The sequence below is a fragment of the Theobroma cacao genome, chromosome 4, assembly GCF_000208745.1.
Source record: "Theobroma cacao cultivar B97-61/B2 chromosome 4, Criollo_cocoa_genome_V2, whole genome shotgun sequence".
Classification (NCBI taxonomy): Eukaryota; Viridiplantae; Streptophyta; class Magnoliopsida; order Malvales; family Malvaceae; genus Theobroma; species Theobroma cacao.
In genome coordinates this window covers 31,610,028-31,629,883 of record NC_030853.1, presented here as the reverse complement: position 1 = coordinate 31,629,883, position 19,856 = coordinate 31,610,028, and the positions used below count along the sequence as shown (strand labels likewise).

The window sequence follows — 19,856 nt, the reverse complement described above, 5'->3', positions numbered from 1 at the left end:
TCCGAAGGTTTAGCGTCAAACAGGGACCGTCGCGCCAGGTAATAATTTCTCCATAACCCTAACATCAACAACATATGCCTGAAAATAAGAGAAAAGAGTGGAAGTTTTCTCTCCTCTTTCCTTTCTTCTTCAGATTTTGATTTAGGGTTTACGATTTTTCTTTTTTTGATTTCATTGTCCCTTCTCCATTTAGAGGGGATTATTATTAATATTATTATTGTTTTTGCGTTTTTAATATTCGAAGTTAAGAAGTATCTTCCTTTTTCTTCAACGAGGTAAGCAAAAGTCCTCTTAGCTTTGCTGCTTCTTGACTCAATCCAATTTCCTTTTCTTGTTCTTTATTGTTCTGTGATGGTCCGATTCATTGATGGTTTAGGACTATTATGAAATGCTCTAACTAAAGAATTTTTTTGTTGATATGATAATAGCACTTTCTTTTGGTTTTAAATTTTAATTGTTTGTATTATTAGTTCAGATTACTTATAACGGTTAAATGTTACTACTTTTAGGGTTTCATCTCGATGTCTTTGATAGTACTATCCTTTTTTTCATTAAGGGAATTAGAGAAATGCTAAATTTTGGGCTTTATCTGTTGATAAACCGAAGCTTTACTTGTTTCCATGGGATTGTTATCTAAGTTTTTAGTTTCATATTGGTTTTGGATGAGTGGATTCATAATCCAAAAAAGATTGCATCAGACCATCTAGAGTTTGGTGGTTTTTCTTTTTTCTACTTCTAAATGTAAGGATTTTATGTGGTTTTAGGTATATATATATATATTGGAGATATGGCGACCGCAGAAGCAGCACCAGCCACTCTTGGTCCAAGATATGCACCTGATGATCCTACTCTACCCAAACCGTGGAAGGGGCTGATTGATGGAAGCACTGGCCTGCTGTATTATTGGAATCCTGAGACCAACGTCACCCAGTATGAAAGACCTGCTAGTTTGCCTCCACCCTTGCCACCTGGTCTGCCTCCTGCAGTTTCCACACCTAAGCTAGCTCCAATTCCAGTTGCCCACTCAGTGCAACCTAATGGTGTGGTGGCACAGATGGGCCAAAAGCAAGTCCCCCAGGGTGCACAACAGCAGGGGCAACAAATGAGCCAGCTACCTCAACAGCAAGGTTCAATGGTACTGCAGGGTTCTGACCTGCAGGGACAACAACAACCAAGTTCACAAATGGGACAGCCCATACAACAACCTGGGCAGTTCATTCCACAGCAAAATAGGCCACAGATAATTCAACATTCAAATCAGCAAATGATGTCTCAAATGGGGCAGCAAATGCCTCAACAGCCAAGTCAGCATTTGCCACAGCAGCAAGGCCAGCAACCAGGACAGCTGATGCCCCAACAGGCCATTCATCAGATGCCTCAGCAGCTAGGGCAGCAAACAATGCAACATCAGAACTCTCAAATGGCACAACCCCAAGGACATCAATATGCACATCAGCATTTGCAGTATATGGCATATCAACAAAGTGTGCTTCCAAAGGGGCAACAGAGTTCTCAGCCGCGTGGTGCACAGGGTCAACAGTATCCAAATCAAGAAGATTATAAGGCAGCACCTCCCAAAAGGGAGGATGTTGATTTTCAACTAGGAAATCAAACTGGGTTTTCTCCTTCCCAGTTTCAACAGATGGGCATGTCATCTTCTCAGAACGTCTCTTCTGGAACCAATTCGGTACAGATGCCACAGACAGGTTTATATTTGGGTCAAGCTCAGCAGTTTACTGGCTCTTCCATCAATATGCAGCAGCCAACCCCTATGGCACATTCACAACAGTCTGGAGCAGATTTGGTTCACCAGCAGCAGGGTCGTAGGTTTCAGAATAATATGGGCCCAGGCATCATGCAGTCTAATATTCCTCCATCAGGTTTAAACACCAGTTATGAAGATAATCTACATGGCAGGGCTGGAAAAGATGGGCCAATGATGGGTCCACAGCAGCCTTCACTTTCAGCTAGACCCATGGTGAGATATCAACTAGTATTTTCATTTTCGAAAAAAAAAATATTGGCATCATAAGGCGGTCATGTTGGTTGTTAATTGGGAAAATCTCTTCTATGTTGGTGTGTGCAAATGCCAATTGTTACGTATTGGCCAAATTGCCTGTATACTGATGCAGGAGCATGTTGCTTCTAGAAATCAAAAGCATGAAACCTGATGAATTATGCAGTTTACACCCTTTTTTTTTTTTTTTGAAAAGATGCAGTTTACAATCGTGGTTAGGATTAATGTTGATATGAATGCTTATATGTAGAGGCAGGATTAAGATAAAGAAAGGTTTTGGAATTAACTGTAGTTGTCACGTGTCTGCTGAATTTGAGATCCATTTGAAGACTTAATCGACCTGCTCTCCCATAAAAATTTGTCATAATTTCTATGGAAAGGAGAAATGTGAATATGCACTTCTCACTTTCTCAGAGAGTTGACCGGAAATTGATTGGGTAGTGATTTTGGTGTGTGTGGTAAAGAGAACATAGAGATTCATAGTTCTGGATTTCTTTTTCTATTTATTATATTGATGACATGTCATAATTCATATGCTTATGCAATTGACGTATTAATGCCTCTTTTCTTTTCAGGAGATGAGGGTGGGTGGTCTGCCACCTCAAAATGTCATACCTGGTCATGGTGGGGGATTCAATGCTATAGCAGGGCATGCCATGCATAACATGTATGGTCATGCTGGTCCACCTTATTCAAATAATGCCTTGATGAGGCCCACATTTGTTGGATCTGCAGATACTGCTAGTCTGTCTCCCGCTGAAGCATATCGTAAACAGCATGAAGTCACGGCAACGGTCTGTCTATGAACTTGTTAGTTTGACTCTATGTGTTATCATTGAAATGTGAAAAATGCCTGTTGGTTCATATACATTGATGTATGAGCTAGTTGACTAGAATAGCATAACCAATAGCTGGCACTGGCATTTTATAAATAAACATAAACTCCTAGGTCTTAAACATGTGAGGCTAAATTTTTGCCCTAAGCTACAATTTATTTTTGGAAACCACATGGGAAGGGGGTTGGATAAATATTATTTCTTGAAAATCTCCTAATGCTTTGTGCGTTACTTTTCATCCTCTGAATTTGCTGTTCCATTCCTTGTCATCTTCGAGGAATGTCTTTGTTTTAGTGGTGAAGAATTTAAACGCTTTTATCAATTTAGATTATTCATGACTTTGGTTCTTTATTAAATTGCATAGGGAGACAATGTTCCAGCACCATTCATAAGATTTGAAGACACTGGTTTCCCTCCGGAGATACTGAGAGAGGTAAAATTTGCAGATGCCATGATCCCTAAAACCTTTGTTTGGAAACCAAATATAAGATGCTGTTTGTACAATTTGGTGTTATTTTGCTTTTTTATTATTTTAAACTTATTTTTTTCGCTTGTCGCAGGTGCGATATCTGCTCCGGAGGAGGAGCATATGTCGTACGCTGCACTGCAATTGGTACACTTACAAATGCAACAACTATTCTCATTTTTGGAGGCTGCAAAATGGACAGTTGGAGCCTTTCTTGTGCATCTTCTAGAAGGGTGGTTGGCCCTTCATTTAAATCACACTTGATGTGACTGGGACCTTGCTTAATGGCTCCGCCTCTTATTTCTTTATTGCCCTCTTTTGTTGCCTCGAGTTGCTTCTGTAAGCAACCATATACTCATGAATTTTTTGTTAAACTTCATGATAACTGAAATGGGTGCTTTATGGTCTATTTTCTTGTAAGAACGTATAAGATCCAATGGAAATTCTGTCAGTACTCACTATCTATGTTAATACTTTCTTTCAGATTCATTCTGCTGGTTTCTCATCTCCCACACCAATACAAGCACAAACATGGCCCATTGCACTACAAAGTCGGGATATAGTGGCAATTGCTAAAACAGGTTCTGGTAAAACATTGGGCTACTTGATTCCTGCCTTCATTCTTCTGAGGCAACGACGTAATAACCCTCAGAATGGCCCAACAGTGTTGGTTTTGGCTCCAACACGGGAGCTTGCTACACAAATACAAGAAGAGGCCATTAAATTTGGCCGATCTTCAAGAGTCTCTTGCACGGTGGGGCTTGGCTGCTAATTGATCTTTTCTTTTTCTGATAATAAGAACAGAATATATTACAATACTCACTCATTCACACGCACAAACCAGGCACGGCTTATTATTTTCTTTTATCAAATTGGGTTTTCCAATTGACTCAAATGCTTTTTCAGTGCTTGTACGGTGGAGCTCCAAAGGCTACTCAATTGAAAGAGTTAGATCGAGGAGCTGATATTGTAGTGGCAACTCCAGGTCGGCTAAATGACATCCTTGAAATGAGGAAGATTGACTTTGGGCAGGTTTCACTCCTTGTTCTTGATGAGGCAGATCGAATGCTTGATATGGGTTTTGAGCCCCAGATCCGTAAGATTGTAAATGAGATACCTCCTCGCAGACAAACTCTGATGTACACGGCAACCTGGCCCAAAGAAGTTAGAAAAATAGCAAGTGACCTCCTTGTCAGTCCTGTCCAGGTGAATATTGGCAGTGTTGATGAGCTTGCTGCCAACAAGGCTATCACACAGGTATACTCTAAGATAATTCATTGGCAGCATTGATGGCAATGTTAGTATTGAAATGTTGTAGACTAGATGGTTTAATTGGAATTTGGATAATGGGTCACCTTCAAATATTGAAATTCTTTTAGCTCTTGTATGTGGGAGATTTGTTATGGAAAATACTTTTTGTTGTCTTGACTAAGATTTAATCCTGATTTTACCTTTTAACATTGAGATTAGTTCATTATGTATATCCTTGTGGGAATGGTAACTTCAAGAAAATGCTTGGTCTGAGCTCTTGGGAAACTATTATTAACAAATGCTTTTCCCTTTAGCTTATAAATTTTTGATGATTTGGCAGTATGTTGAGGTCGTTCCCCAGATGGAGAAGGAGAGGCGCCTGGAGCAGATTCTCCAAGCTCAAGAACGTGGTTCAAAGGTTATTATTTTTTGCTCCACTAAGAGGTTGTGTGACCAGCTTGCTCGTAGTCTTGAACGTAACTTTGGAGCTGCTGCATTCCATGGTGATAAATCTCAGAATGAAAGGGACTGGGTTTTGAGTCAGTTCCGAACCGGGAAATCCCCAATATTAGTTGCCACTGATGTTGCTGCCCGTGGGCTTGACATAAAAGATATAAGGTTAGTTCTTTTTTCTTCTTTTTTGTGTTTGGAACCTTTTTAGTCATTAAATGAAAATATTACATTCTTAAAATTTTCATGCCACAGGGTGGTTGTTAATTATGATTTCCCTACTGGGATTGAGGACTATGTACACCGAATTGGAAGAACTGGAAGAGCAGGTGCAACTGGTGTGTCATACACCTTTTTCTCTGAGCAGGACTGGAAGTATGCCCCTGATTTGATTCAAGTTCTGGAGAGAGCTAACCAGCATGTGCCCCCTGAGGTACGAGAGATAGCTTCTCGTGGTGGGCCTGGTTTTGGGAAGGATCGAGGTGGATTGAATAGGTTTAATTCTCCTGGTGGTAGTGGTGGGCGATGGGATTCTGGAGGCCGGGGTGGTATGAGGGGTGGTAGCTTCACTGGTCGTGGTGGAATGAGGGATGGTGGCTTTGGTGGCCGTGGCAGTATGAGAGATGGTGGTTTTGGCGGGCGTGGTGGTATTAGGGATGGTGGATTCAGTGGTCCTGGAGGGAGGGGTGACCCATTTTCTGGGCGTGGAAACAGGGGACGTGGATTTGGTGGCCATGTTGGTTGGGGCAGGAATGAGAGAAGCTTGCATGATCGGTACAATAGTTTTGATGGGCGAGGACGTGGCCGTGGACGGGGACGGTTTGATAATAGAAGAGGCATTGCTGATAGGAGTAGGGGCAGAAGTTATAGCCGTAGTCCTGAAAGGGTTCGAACATGGCGTTATTCTAGAAGCCACAGCCGCAGTCGCAGTCGGAGCAGGACTAGGAGCTGGAGTCGAAGCAGAAGCAGAAGCTGGTCTCATGGTCGTAGCTACAGCCGAAGCCGTAGCTACAGCCGTAGTCCTGGCCGAAGCCGTAGCTACAGCCGTAGCCCTGGCCGTAGTCGTAGTCGAAGCCATAGCCGTGGCCGCAGTCAAAGCCGTAGCCATAGCTATGACAGATATGAGAAGCCAAGTGAACAGAACTTGGACCAAAAGGATGTTGCAAAGCCAGAACTTGATGCTCATCGTGTGTCAGTAATGTCTCCTATGTCGCCGGGTACACAAGGCAATCCATTGCCCGAAAATGATTCCATAAAACCATTACATGCTGTCGAGAGTTCTGAGCTACTTCATGAAGAGGTGGGTGCAGACCAAGTGTATCCATCAGTGAATGAGCCCTAAGTTCTGTTTTTGCTGCTTGGCATCTAGTTTTGGCTTATTCTCTATTCTGACCCCAACTCATGTTGGTACTGGATTCGTATAGTGTGATGATGCAGATAATGACTTAAGAACTGGTTTGGAGTGGTGGAAATCATAATCAAACCAGCTGAACTGACATGCTGCTGCTTTTGGGAATTTCTGTTTTAGGGTCACCAACGGTAGTTTTTTGTTATCCAATGGTAGCAACATTCCGCTGGAAGACTTTGTGATTCATCGTGTTGGTGGTTAATCATGTGTTATGCAGTGACATGTTGGATGAGTAACTGCCATACTCAGAATTATTCATTGCAATTAAATTTCTGAAACTGCATCATGAATTTGTTATAGGAAATGCTTTGAAATCTCTTGTTATTTGTCATCAAACCCTAAAAATGACAGCTAGTAATTCTGAAACTTTAGGGTTATGCATTTTTAGTGTTATTTTCTATGAAATCTCTTGTTCTGTTGTTCCGTCGTCATTGGTTTACGCTTCATTGTTAATGACAATGGTGTTAGAGCTTTTGCGATATTCGTGTACAGCTCTCCCGTTTCTCGGGTTACCAGTTTAAAGGTAAGAGATGCTGATGTCGCACGAGTTTGAACAGAGGGCTTACAAATGGCAGGATTAACATAGCTTTTCAGAAAAAAAGGTAGCAGATTTAAGGGAGGGAGGGGGTGGAGAGGAAAGTGAACAATTTGGTATGAAATAATTGCCTCCTAGTTTACATTTTCTTCTCTTTTTTGGGACGGACTGGCTTCTTAGATTCAGATGGCAAGGCAAGAATAATGCACTTGATAGTTGGTTTTAAGCTCAGGGCACTTCCACTTTTGTAAAGCAGAGGGTTAAAGAAACCAGATTGATAAACACAGACACACAGAGACAGAGGTAATTGGAGTGGAGAGCAAAATATTCTGGTTCTAAGCTTAGGAAACAAAGAAATGGGAACAGAATTTGTCTTTCCCAACAAAGCAGTGGGAAGAATCTCAAGGGCAAAAGCAGGGTCACTTAACACACCTTGTTTATTTTCCAATATCTTTAGTAAGTTGGTGGGGAAGTACAAGCTATACCATACTCAATGCTAGCACTAGTTTTTTTTTTATTCTAGAAGTTCCAAGGCATCTACAACGTCCTCAACCAGATTGTTATTATATTATTATTATTATTATTATATAATAACAATAAAGTGGAAATCACTTTCTTTCCTCTGGCATCCTTCATATCCATCCCCCGTCTTGCAGAAGGCAATACCTACCCAAGGAACCTTCCTCTTAGTTTCATTCACGGCCCTTAAACGTGTTTTTGACTAAAATGGCCTCCTACTTCCATTCCATTTGGTATGGTTTTGTACTCTCAACTCCCCTTTTTATCAGTTTTTAATTGCTCTTTGACTTCACCCCCATAAAGTCTTTCCTTTTTTGCTAGTAAATTGGAAAAGAAAATTTTAGGAATAATGTTTAATTATTATGGCACTTGTGTTCAAAATAAATAAATGTAGTGCTCAAATCTTTAATTTGGTATAAAAATTTCGATATCATTTGATGTTATTTTAAATTTGTATTTAAGCTTTAATTTCGAAATAGAATTTTAGTCCATACCTAAACCCTAATATCATACTAACTAATATATATATATATATAGTAAAAAAATACGCATGAGGTAACATATTTGATGGCCAATTGGAATGACAATTGCCTCATCTGAAAATATTTTAAGAAATTGGTCCACTCTATCAACTAAAATTTATTGTTTGGGATGCAAGAAAGCGTGGGAAAACGAAAACCACTTGTACCATGGAATAGGAAATTGCATGGATCATTGTTAGCATTACGCTCCTGTACTCAATACTTACTTGCTAAGAAATGAGAATGCACTAGCGTGTATTAAAAAAAGTAATGTCCTTTCCCAAATTTATGAGGATGAAAGGTTTGGAAATGGTTCCATTGACTAAAATTTTTGAGAAAGGAGGGAAATAATTAAAAAGATTCTCAAGTTTTGATTGGAAAAAAGGGGGGGAACGGAAAAAATCAGCTACTTTCTTTGTTTCACCAAGAAAATAAAATAAAATTTAATTAAAAAAGAAAATAATTCACCAATTCAATAATTCCGATGCATACCCATTGCCCGTGCCAATATTATTTTTTTGCTAGTGGAAAAGGGAAAAGCGGCTGTTACATTCCTCTCATGACGTCCACCAACGACCAATCCCTTTCACGCAAGGCAGTGTCGGCAAACTATTTTGAAAATACGTGATTGGACTGTCATCGGTGATGATAGAACTTCCGCGTGAGTTAAAAGGCCCGGGTGACGACGTTTAAGGGTGTGGCAGTCTCGGTGTTAACGGAACCACTAGGGGGCATTATCGTCAATTGAGTTTCTCTGGTTTTCTCTTTTAACCCACACCAAAACCGCCCTTTCCAAGTCTCCCCCTATTAACAGTTCCCCTTTTTTATATTTATTTCATTTGTTTTCATAATTTTTTTTTTATTTTATAGGGTTAGGGTTTCTCTTCGAAGAAAATGTTGCAGAAAACCCCTTCGTCTCTCTTTATATTGCGGGAATTTTCTCTGGAGCAAGTTTCCAGGTCAACCATGGCTTGATTCTTTGGTTTTCCGGTAAAATTCTCCCTTCTTGCCCCTTCTTTTTTAAGCGGCTTGAAGCTGATTTGCTTTTATTCATCTTCACCGGTTTTACCGTAATTGGAGAGCGAAAACTTTAAATTATTCATTTAGAGATTGATTTGAGCTGGTTTTCTTGTGTTGTCTTGGGTTGCTTGGGATGGATGCGTGTATTTGGAGGGGTATTTGATTCTGTGAGTGCAGTGAAGTTGTTCTTTGGAATTTCTTCAACTAATTTCCAGAATTTAAAATGTTGTTTTTGGATTTCTTGGAGCTGCTGACTTAAGACGCTTTTCCCCTCCTCTTCTTTTTCCTCTCTGCTTCCAAATCTAATAGCTCAATGGAATCCGCTTCGTTGTATGCCCTTTGCTGGCTTTCCATGTGTTTTTCTTTAATGTTTTCTTCACTCGAAGTGTCTTCTTTTCCTTTCCTAACGCAAGGGTTTTCTGGGGTTGTTGGTTTGACCAAAATAGGAGCCTCTTTCTTGACCGTTTGATTTGATTTGCTTATGGGGTTCCCTTTGGATTATTTTATTGTCTCTTTACTTAAGGAACTGTTGCTGTTATCCGTGCCACTGACATAAATATGGTTGTTTCCCCCATGTAATTATGAGCAGGAAATATGGTTTCACTTGAAATTCGTCAGTTAATAATAGGCTTGGCCATTGTTACTTTCTCTTGTTTGAAAAAATAAAAATGAAATCCCTGGTGGGCTTTGTCTGAGCAGTAGTGGATGCATAGAATTGATGCTGTCTACTTTTACAGGGGTGGCATTCTTGGAATGGATATGTATAGTGTTTCTGAAACTCATAATGTAGTAACAAACCTGGTATATTTTCTTGGTAATTGAAGACTGTTGCTATTTGATATCTTAATCAGTTAAAAGAGTCGTGTTTGATGGTTTGCTTAGGCTTGTCTTAGGTGTTCTTGTGCTTCTTGTTATTCTTGTAGATGTATTATCAATGATATTTGGTGTGTTGAATTCCAGGTCAAAATTGCTCAGCTAAACTCATTTAGCACAAGTCCACTTCTTGAACAAGTAGAAGCTATGTACCAGGAAGGAGCCCCTGAGTTTGTTATTGATCAGGGAATATACTACCCTACCACCAACTATGGATTTTACTGTACAGGTAATTTAAATGCCTTAAGTATAAGGTAATGGGTGATTCTTATAAAATCTCAATGTACGGTGTTGATTGCATTTGGACAGGTTTTGAATCATCCGTTGAATGGGAGGACCACCAGAATATTTTTAGTGCAGATGGTCCAGATGTCCAATATGCGGTGGGTAAACTAATCTTTCTAACTCTACAATAGATATACATTTGCATAGTCAGATGTGCATCTGCGATAAGTTGCATCTTAATGATTTATCATTTCAAAATTTGCTCAAGGCCTACTTTCTCTTCTTCAGGGTGCCCAAACTGAAACTTTGCCTTATGTATATTACACACCTAGCTATGGATATGCACAGTCTCCATACAACCCATACAATCCTTACATACCTGGTGCTGTGATGGGTGACGGCCCATTTATAGGGGCGCAACAATATTACACCCTTCCCCCATATCAAAACCCTGTATCTCCATCTGCTTATGTTCCTGTTGTCATTCAACCAGATGGCATCCCAAATAGTTCAACAGACTCTTTGTTAGATACTCGTGCATCAATTGCCAATAGACCTGATGGAAGAGGAGTTAAACAGAACCTTGCTTCAGCATCTGCAGCCTTTTCTAGAAACTCTTCAAAGTCTGCCCCAAATCAGACTGATTCCTTGACCAGGGTGTCGGATGGACAAAGTAAGCAATCTGCAATCCATGGAAGCATTCCTGATAGTTCTGGTCCAGCTTCAGCACGCGCTCATCAGGTACATTTGCTTAGTTTCTAAATTAAATTTAATTGTGTTGGACTTTCTGGAGATTTGATGGAAATGCTATAGGTTGTCACCGAATGCCATTTTTGAAGGTTCTGATGTAGTAATTATCTTTGTAGGGTAGAATTGCTTCTGGTTTTGGCAACTTTCCTGGTGGGAAACTTCCATCTCATCGTAATCAATTAAAAGCAGATCTTCCTGTTGGTAATGCATTTTCTGACTATGGTTCAAGCACTCCTGGACGTGGTGCATTGGATAAGCTTCGACCCAAGATCCATGTTGGCAGGGATTTGAATGATGCATATGGATTCCCAGATACATTGGGTGAACAGAATCGAGGCCCTAGAACCAACAGATTAAAAAACCAACTCATGGTTAGAGCTTACACAACTAAAGCAGGAAATAGTGATACCGAAGGAAATATCATTATCTATACTGACCAATATAACAAGGATGATTTTCCAATTGACTATGTTGATGCAAAGTTTTTTGTAATAAAATCATATAGTGAGGATGATGTACACAAGAGCATCAAATACAATGTTTGGTCATCTACACCCCATGGGAACAAGAAACTAGAGAGTGCTTTTGAAGACACACAGAAATTCGCTGCAGGAAAGCCAAGCGGCTGCCCCATCTTCCTGTTCTTTTCTGTGAGTTCAATACCTGTTTGGCTATTAAGGACTAATATTGCCTTTACACCATTCTAGATTTTTGTTAAATAGAAGTGGTGTTTGTGATTTGTGGTATTCATTAACAACTCTAATGTGGTTCTTGTCTCCGCAGGTTAATGCCAGTGGACAATTCTGTGGTGTCGCAGAGATGATTGGCCCAGTTGACTTCCAGAAGGATATGGATTTCTGGCAGCAAGATAAGTGGAGCGGAAGCTTCCCTGTCAAGTGGCACATCATTAAAGATGTTCCGAATAGTCATTTTAGACACATCATATTAGAGAACAATGAAAACAAGCCAGTGACTAATAGCAGGGATACGCAAGAGGTATGTTCAGAGGTTTTGCTTTCTTCTAAATGAAGGCAAACAATGAACATTTCTGTTAAAAGTTTATTGCTTCTGAGTCCTGCCATAGCAATCTGGACTTACGAATTTTGATTTGTTTCTTATAAAATGTTTCCTCAAGTGCAGATAATGTACAAGCAAGGCATGGAGATGCTGAAAGTATTCAAAAATCACACAATGAAGACCTCTTTACTCGATGACTTTATGTACTATGAAAATCGTCAGAAAATCATGCAGGAAGAGAAAGCCAGACTACTAATTAAAAGCTTTGAGAGCCCAATCCTAGCACCTACATTGGATCCTGCCAATAAGCCAAACTATGTTGAGCTACTTCTGCGTGAAAATGAGATGACTATGAAGCCCAGTGATCCTGACATGTTGAAGAGAACTGTTCCTTCTTCTAGTCGGCAGGTTTCTGAAGATTCTGATATAACTAATGCAAGAACCATGAATGAAAATGTAGATCAAATTGCAGTGGAAGCCAAAGATGATGTATCTACCTTAAAGATTGGCTCACTCACTATAAATCCAAAGCAAGCTGAGTCTAAACCCTCTGCAGATGCTGCTATGGATAGTGAAGCTGTTGAGGTAGTAACTGTAGGATCAATGCCTGTGAAAGTCAATGGATTTACTGAATCTTCGGGTTTTCTAACGGTCGGTACTATTCCTCTTAATCCCAAGACCCTACAACTTGATGAAGGAGGTGTTTCTGTTAAAAAGGGTATTAGTGGTGCTGAGGCTTATGATTAACTGTGGACTTATTTTTCGGCTGGAACATGCTCTACCTTGGTAGTTATGGTGCAGTCTTGACTGTTGTAAACTTGAGTGTATCATACTCAATTGTTTCAGGATGGTTAATCGAAATACTTGTTCAGGTCAGGTTTTGCTGTTTTTCACCCCCCCTTTTCTTCGGTCTTTTACTTACCCAAGCTGGTTTCCAATCCATCAATACTCCATACTCCATACTGACAGTCGGTCATTTACTTATTTTCTGGGGGGGGGTGCTTGCTTTCGTTTCTGAAATTAAGTGGGAATGAATACATTGTAATCTTTTATTTTGCTTTTCAATATTGATACAAAAAATTCTACTTTCTTTTGCAAGGTACCTGTGTTTCCCTTGTAGAATTTGTATGTACACTCCTTTCGCTTTTTCTTTTTTGAAAATCTAATCAACATTCTTTGCTGGATTTTGGGATCTCTATTGGATGATGCTTCTTACTGTTACAGATGCCACTGCATTATTATTACATGTTCCAGAGTTGTTGAACCAGGGAAAAGGAGAATTGTACTTTTAAGTTCTGTGAGTGAATGGAAACAGATGCAAGTATTCAGTATTGTGTGTAATTTAGAAAGAAAATAAACTTATTTTTCATGGTTTCTTTTTATTTTTATTGTATTGAAAAGAATTAAACATATAAATAAATTACCAAAGATAAAATTGTATCTAAATTTATTTATTTATTTTTTTTATTTTAACAGTAGTGAGAAAATGTAAGCATGATCCCTCTTCTTATTTAATTTAATTTATAGTATAAAGGAAAACGAATACCGATGTCAGTCGCCACCGCATAGGCAATAACTCTCTGTCTCAGAAGCGCAAGAGAAAGCGAATCTAATCTATAAAAGAAGGTTTTTCATTCTTAAACGCCGTAACCAAACTAAAGAACCCATTTTTTATGACTCTCTCTCTTTCTCTCTCTCTCTCTTCTTTATGCCTGGCCGCGACTCTTCCCCACGCGCCTCTCTTCTCCTCCTCTGCGATCAGCTGACACTCAAACCTCCGGTGTCATCAGTCGTCATTCGCATTTAAGTTTGCCTCCTCCTCCTCCGTCGTCTTCTTCAGTAAAGTTCGTCCCTTTGAAAACCAACTTAAACTATTAGGAGGCCTTTGTTTTTCCGGTCAATCTTTTCTCTTTTCTTGAATTCGTTTGGACGGTGAGGAATCGCAGCAGAAAATTCATCCTTTTTTTTCAGAAAAGTAAAATTCAGACTTCAATTGCTTTTGTCTTCATGACTGGTTTGCTCTCTCTTTTTTTTTCGGCTGATTTTGTGCTCTGCAACTGTAAGTATCTGTGAAAGCGGTTTATGTCAGCAGCAGCCATTAGATTCTGTTAATAGATACCGATAATTCTACTCAGTATAAGGCGCCATCGCCATGTCGAGATATTCAAATGGGAAAAGTTCCTCAAGTCAGGAAGGGCAGAAAGCAATAGTGCCAAAGCCTGAAATGTTGGATTTTGATTTGCCTGAGGATGCCCTTTACTCCCGACATGTTGGGGTACGACTGTGACTCCCCATTTTTTTTTTAATATCTTTTTAATCACTGTATGTAGTTTGCATGAATTTTCCATCTTCATTTTATGGTATGAACACAGTGCATAGCATTATGAGTGAACATTCGGTTTTCTTTGCCCACCTCAACTTCTCGTAGTGGATTCTTAGGTTGGTAGCTGCAATAGACCTAAGCCATTCTCTTCCTTCTCCGACATTCCCTGGATACCTGAAATTTTCTGTTTTCATCTTTTCTTGTTACTTGATTTCAGGACAACGTTGCAAGTTCATCTGGAAGCAATGTAAGATCATTTTTCATTGGGATGGGATTTTCGCCATCTCTCGTTGAGAAAGTCATTGAAGAAAAGGGTATGTAACGCATGAACATGCATCCCATTCGATTTGATCTTTAGTGGAAATGGTAGGGGACTTTGGATGGGTTGGGTGGCAAAATAATGGCATAATAAAATTTAATTGAAAAAGAATGAAAATCCACTAACTTCCGGAATTATATTTATGTATAAATCTCTGATAGTTGTCTAGTTTATTGGAACTGATAATATATAAGTATTTCTTATAAGATTATGATTAGTGAGCATCTTCTTTTCAATTTAGGTGAAGACAATGCTGACTTGTTACTGGAGACTCTTGTTGAATATTCTGTAAGTAATAAGAAACTGTGTGCTATATCTGATGTTCTTTTGGCAACACTTAGAGAAGAACTCTGAAAGAATTTCCTTACTTTGTTTCGATTCAGTGCATGATTTTATTTTTACATGTAGAAAAGAACTTTTTAAGGTGTCTGTGAACATCTTAATACTTTGACTTCATCATCATCATTATCATTTCTCTCTCTCTCAGTTTCTTTGTTATTTGTAAATTTTGAGAAGCACGTGACACTATGAACTTAACCATGTTGCTAGTAGGCTAATTTTATTTTGTTCTGCTTATTAAAGGTCCTTTGTTTCAACGAGAATGTACTGGCCAAAATTTGTAATATGATTATGTAATCATAGAGATGCATATGAATTCTATTACTTAACTCTTCATAATACTATATGCTTCTTTCTATGCATTTCAGTATAGAAACCTTTATGACAATGACACCAAGAGTATAGAATCAACGTTAAGGTGATTGGCTATTTCCCAGTTACCTGAGCTTCGCTGTTTTGAATTATGTCAGTTGTTACACAGCTTCTTTTTAATTGATTCTAAATCTTTAACTTAATTGTTTATGACACAAAATTGTTATTGATCTGAACATATCCCCAGTGCAATTGATTTGGTCTCCACAACCTTCTAAAACTTCCTTTTATTAGTGTCTAATATGCAGTTTCACATGAAATTAACTTTTTTTTTCAGTTCTTTAAGGTACAAACTTTTAACAGCTAAATGTGGGCCTTCTCTGGAATGAAATAGGATGTTCGAAAGGTAAACACTCACTCATCAGCTTCTCTGCATAGCTTATTTGCTGACAAGGATGGAGGCAGTTGTCCAGAAAGCTCCACTTATATTCAACCAAAAGAGGTAACTTGCTGTTAATAGACCTTCTTGCTTTCCCGAGAGGACTAGATAGGCCCATCTTTCTTGTCTTGGGCATTTTATTCTTATTCTTATTGACACTTCTTTTTATAGTTTCTTGCTTATTGTTTAATGAGCTACTATATTCCATAGATTTAATTGCCCATGCTACCTCCATTCCCCCTTTCTCCTGCAGCATTAAAGATGAAAAGAAAGAAAGAGGAAGACCACAGTGCAGAGACATGAAGGATTCCAAGAACCTTCTGGAAGATTTAAGATTTGAATCTGTAGATTGTAATGAAACTTTGAAAATTGTAATTTCCGGCTCTGGAGCCAATAGTAACCCTGTCAAATCGAGACTCTCTTTAGTTTATAATGTTTTAAAAGCATATAAATTTTGGGATATTTGTGAGATTCATGGGCAAGGCAACAATTTACTTTGGGACTAGAGACCAAAATGTTAACTTGCTACCTATCCCTTCTTTTTCAGCTATTGCATTGCCTCCTTTCCTTTCTCTTTTGAGTTCTCATGGGGCCAGTTTCTTTCCCTTCTTTTTCTCAACTTATTACATTGTTCAGTGTGGTAATTGAATAATTGCTCAATACCTAAGTGTTGCGAGTATTGTGTATGCTAATATTTTACATATTTTGTACCGGATATGCTTTTGGGTTATCTTTTAACGCCCTTTCTTCCCTGTCATCTCTTCTCTTTCATTTTTTATATATATTTCAGGAGCCTGATGTATTTGATGAAGTTCATGTTGACAAAAGAGCATCTTTACTGATGATGAGTTTTTCTGTAAATGAAGTCGATTTTGCATTGGACAAACTTGGTATGTAGAAAATCTTAGAAACTCTTGCACCTTTTTTTTCTTCTTTCAAACGCCCTTTTTGTTTCTTTTTTGCACCTTGGGCTCTACCACTCCTGTCATTTATTATGTCATGAATAGCTAATTTCTGTTCTCATAATATTTTGGAACGTTAATAAAGAAAAAGCATGGAGAAGTTAATTTATTTGAGATTTATTTACATAGGTTGTTGTTATCGATTACCATTTCTAATTTCAGGTGAACATGCTCCACTAAATGAATTAGTGGACTTCATTGCAGCTGCTCAAATAGCAGAAGAATTTGAGAAGGAATCAGAAGGTTCACTCAGCAGTGAGGAAGAAAAGGATCAGGTTAAATTATACTAATTGGTTTGATAACTGTGTTTAACTGTTACAATTTTCTTTATGTAGTGTTTTTCTTTTACTGGTTCAAGCTGTGTAGGAAATTGGTAACTGTCTCATATATTTATACATAAAATTCCTGGTAACATAAGTATAATTGAATATCATTTTCAGTAAAATAAGTAGTGATTTCTCCGTTTCATATCATTTCAAGAGGAGCTAATACTTGCTTTACAATATGATTACCAGAATGTTACTAATGAATTTCTGTTTGGGACGATGGAGAAGACACTTCACTTGCTTGAGATGGGTTTCTCAGAGAATGAAGTTTCAATAGCAATTGAGAAGTTTGGTGAGTAGCTATTCTGACCACTTTGAATAATTATGAATGCCATTTCCCATTTAGATTTTATAAATTTAAAATGCATACTCTCTATGTCTTAACCCAAGCCAGCTATGTTGCTTAGATCTGTAGGGTATCATGTAAAGTGCTGCTCGTTTTAGATTAAAAACACACTTCATGTTTTGGAGTCCCAGTTATTATTTAAATAGTTTGTGATTACAAAACAGGCTTTTCTGAGATGCTCTCAGAGGTTTTAATAGTAATGCAGTTCTTTCTTTCTTTCTTTCTGTTTACAGCCTTTGCTTTATAGTTTATACTTTGTTTGACTGGTGACTTTGTATTTATCTAACCTGCAGATGCACATAAAGCCACTTGCATCTTTTTTTTCACAACAATGAAACCAACTCTGTTGTTGTACTTACTTTGGATGTTAAATTAATGGTTGTTTGCTGTTCTGCAGGTTCAGAAGTTCCAATTGCAGAGCTTGCAGATTCAATTTTCACTGGTCAAATTGCTGGTAACTACACTGAAAGTAAAAAGGTTTGTTCATTGTATTGATTAGATGTTAAATTTTCTAGTTAATATGCTGCATTTTGAATGCACAATGCACATTGTTGGGCATTCATTGAAGTAAACACTGAAAAAATGTACTACTTTAAAATTTGTTTCTTCTTCTGCACTTTATTCTATATTAGGAACGTGTAATTTCCTTCTGCTTTATTATAGCTCGTTTCACAATAAAGAAACTTTTACATTGTCATGTGCAGTTCACATCTGCAGCTTTGCGCAGGGGCTTGATACATAACTCATGTGATACAGTGAAGATTGAAACTGAGGATTGCAGTTCCAGTGCTGTTCCTCAGTCAAGAAATATTAACATAGGGGAATCGTGCAAAGGGAAAAGACTAAAAGAAGAAAGTTTTGATGACTTCCCAGTTTCTCTTCCTCAGTTCAAGCAATCTAGTTATGAGAAAAAGCATAAAGGGAAAAGGCCAAGACAAGACTATGTAGATAATACAAGTTCTTTCCTTGATCCAGCATGGCTTGAAGAGAAAATAGACCCTAATATCATCAGATTTGAGATGCCCAGACCTTTCAAATCCAATTCATGCAAGAGTGTGGACAAGATGGTAGCCAAACCTCCATATTTTTTTTATGGGAATGTTGTCAATATGTCTCCTGATTGTTGGGCCAAGGTTTCACAGTTCTTGTACGGAATCGAGCCTGAATTTGTGAACACTCAGTTTTTCTCTGCCTTAAGCAGAATAGAAGGCTATGTACACAATCTTCCAGCTGGAAACAGGTTTAACATCCTTCCAAAGTCACCACTGACTATACAGGATGCATTACCGCATACAAAGAAGTGGTGGCCATCTTGGGATACAAGGAAACAGTTGAGTTGCATGGGTTGTGAAGTTAATGGAGTATCAAAGCTATGTGATAGGCTTGGGAAGATAGTAGCTGATTCTCGAGGAGTACTTTCACCAGATCAGCAGAAAGACATTTTTCGCCATTGCAAGACATCAAATCTCATATGGGTTGGCCCGTACAAGTTGGGCCTTGCAGAGCCTGGACATTGGGAGCTTATTCTAGGCTACCCATTGAACCACACTAAAGCTCTGGAGAATGACTCGAGTCGAAGGCTACAATTACTCGAGCAATCTTTCCAAACTGACACTTTGGGTTATCATCTCTCTGTTTTGAAGTCAATGTGTCCTGGAGGGTTGACAATGTTATCTGTTTTTAGTGGCATTGGTGGAGCTGTGGTTACTTTGCATCGGCTGGGCATCCACTTGAAAGGTGTTGTCTCTGTAGAGACATCTGAAGCTAGGCAAAGTATTCTTAGGAATTGGTGGCAAAGTACCGGACAAACTGGAGAGTTGGTGCTGATAGAAGACATTCAAAAGCTAACAAGTAAAAAACTTGAGAACCTCATTGATAAATTAGGCGGTTTTGACTTCGTAATCTGTCAAAACTCTAGCAGTTCCATGACGGGTCCAGATGATGATAGGCTGCCAGGCTTTGACTTCTCTCTGTTTTATGAATTTGTTCGTGTATTGCAACGTGTAAGAAGTATGATGGAGAGGAGAAGCTAAACTCTTGAGTCCCTCTGTCCACGTAAATGGTCTGCTGATTAATTATGAGTTATCTAATTTGACCAGATGAGGCTTTGGGTATCTCTCCTTAATCTCTCTCTAGTTTTCGATGGATTGGTTAATAATAATTAATACATGCAATCCAAAACGGCCGCTAGGGTCGACTGTGACTGTCTTGAACCTGAGTACTGGAAGACCTTGGATTGGCTTGTTAGATAAACCTTCTGCTTCCCACTTCCGTCGGGGCTAGGCCAACGGCAAGCTGGCAAGAAATCAAGTCTCGGTTTTGGGGTTAGAAAAGACAAGGGCCGAATGTTAGATTCGTTGTAGCCACAAACTACCTTACATCTGCCTACCCCTTTCCAACTGATGTGAAATGAATCTAAAACTACTTGCAGGGTCCAACTTTAATGTCGTGACTTTCTATGTAATGTTGCCAAGTGCCAGAGTTACAGGACTCTAAACAAGCCTGGACAAAACGAAAAACAGCAGCAAAGGTTGAAACGGCCCCCCATGCTGACAAGATAACTGACCCACCTTTGCTGATAAGAATGTATCATGTGTGGTTT

General features: G+C 38.8%; 3 protein-coding genes across 3 annotated transcripts; all 3 read left to right on the top strand.

Annotated features, from left to right (window-relative positions):
* Positions 765–6,760, top strand: LOC18603736 (DEAD-box ATP-dependent RNA helicase 46). Its single transcript, XM_018119811.1, has 7 exons — positions 765–1,978; positions 2,593–2,811; positions 3,218–3,286; positions 3,804–4,073; positions 4,226–4,576; positions 4,911–5,188; positions 5,276–6,760. Exons 1-7 carry the CDS (start codon positions 788–790, stop codon positions 6,360–6,362), a joined length of 3,465 nt encoding a protein of 1,154 aa, XP_017975300.1. The 5' UTR covers positions 765–787; the 3' UTR covers positions 6,363–6,760.
* Positions 8,836–13,041, top strand: LOC18603735. Its single transcript, XM_007035870.2, has 7 exons — positions 8,836–8,993; positions 9,984–10,125; positions 10,206–10,279; positions 10,410–10,862; positions 10,988–11,521; positions 11,655–11,867; positions 12,012–13,041. The coding sequence occupies exons 2-7, from the start codon at positions 10,044–10,046 to the stop codon at positions 12,633–12,635; spliced, it is 1,980 nt and encodes a 659-aa protein (XP_007035932.2). The 5' UTR covers positions 8,836–8,993; positions 9,984–10,043; the 3' UTR covers positions 12,636–13,041.
* Positions 13,453–19,368, top strand: LOC18603734 (DNA (cytosine-5)-methyltransferase DRM2). The gene is made up of 9 exons (XM_018120156.1): positions 13,453–14,163; positions 14,429–14,525; positions 14,772–14,818; positions 15,576–15,683; positions 16,411–16,510; positions 16,745–16,857; positions 17,098–17,200; positions 17,652–17,731; positions 17,959–19,368. Exons 1-9 carry the CDS (start codon positions 14,041–14,043, stop codon positions 19,285–19,287), a joined length of 2,100 nt encoding a protein of 699 aa, XP_017975645.1. The 5' UTR covers positions 13,453–14,040; the 3' UTR covers positions 19,288–19,368.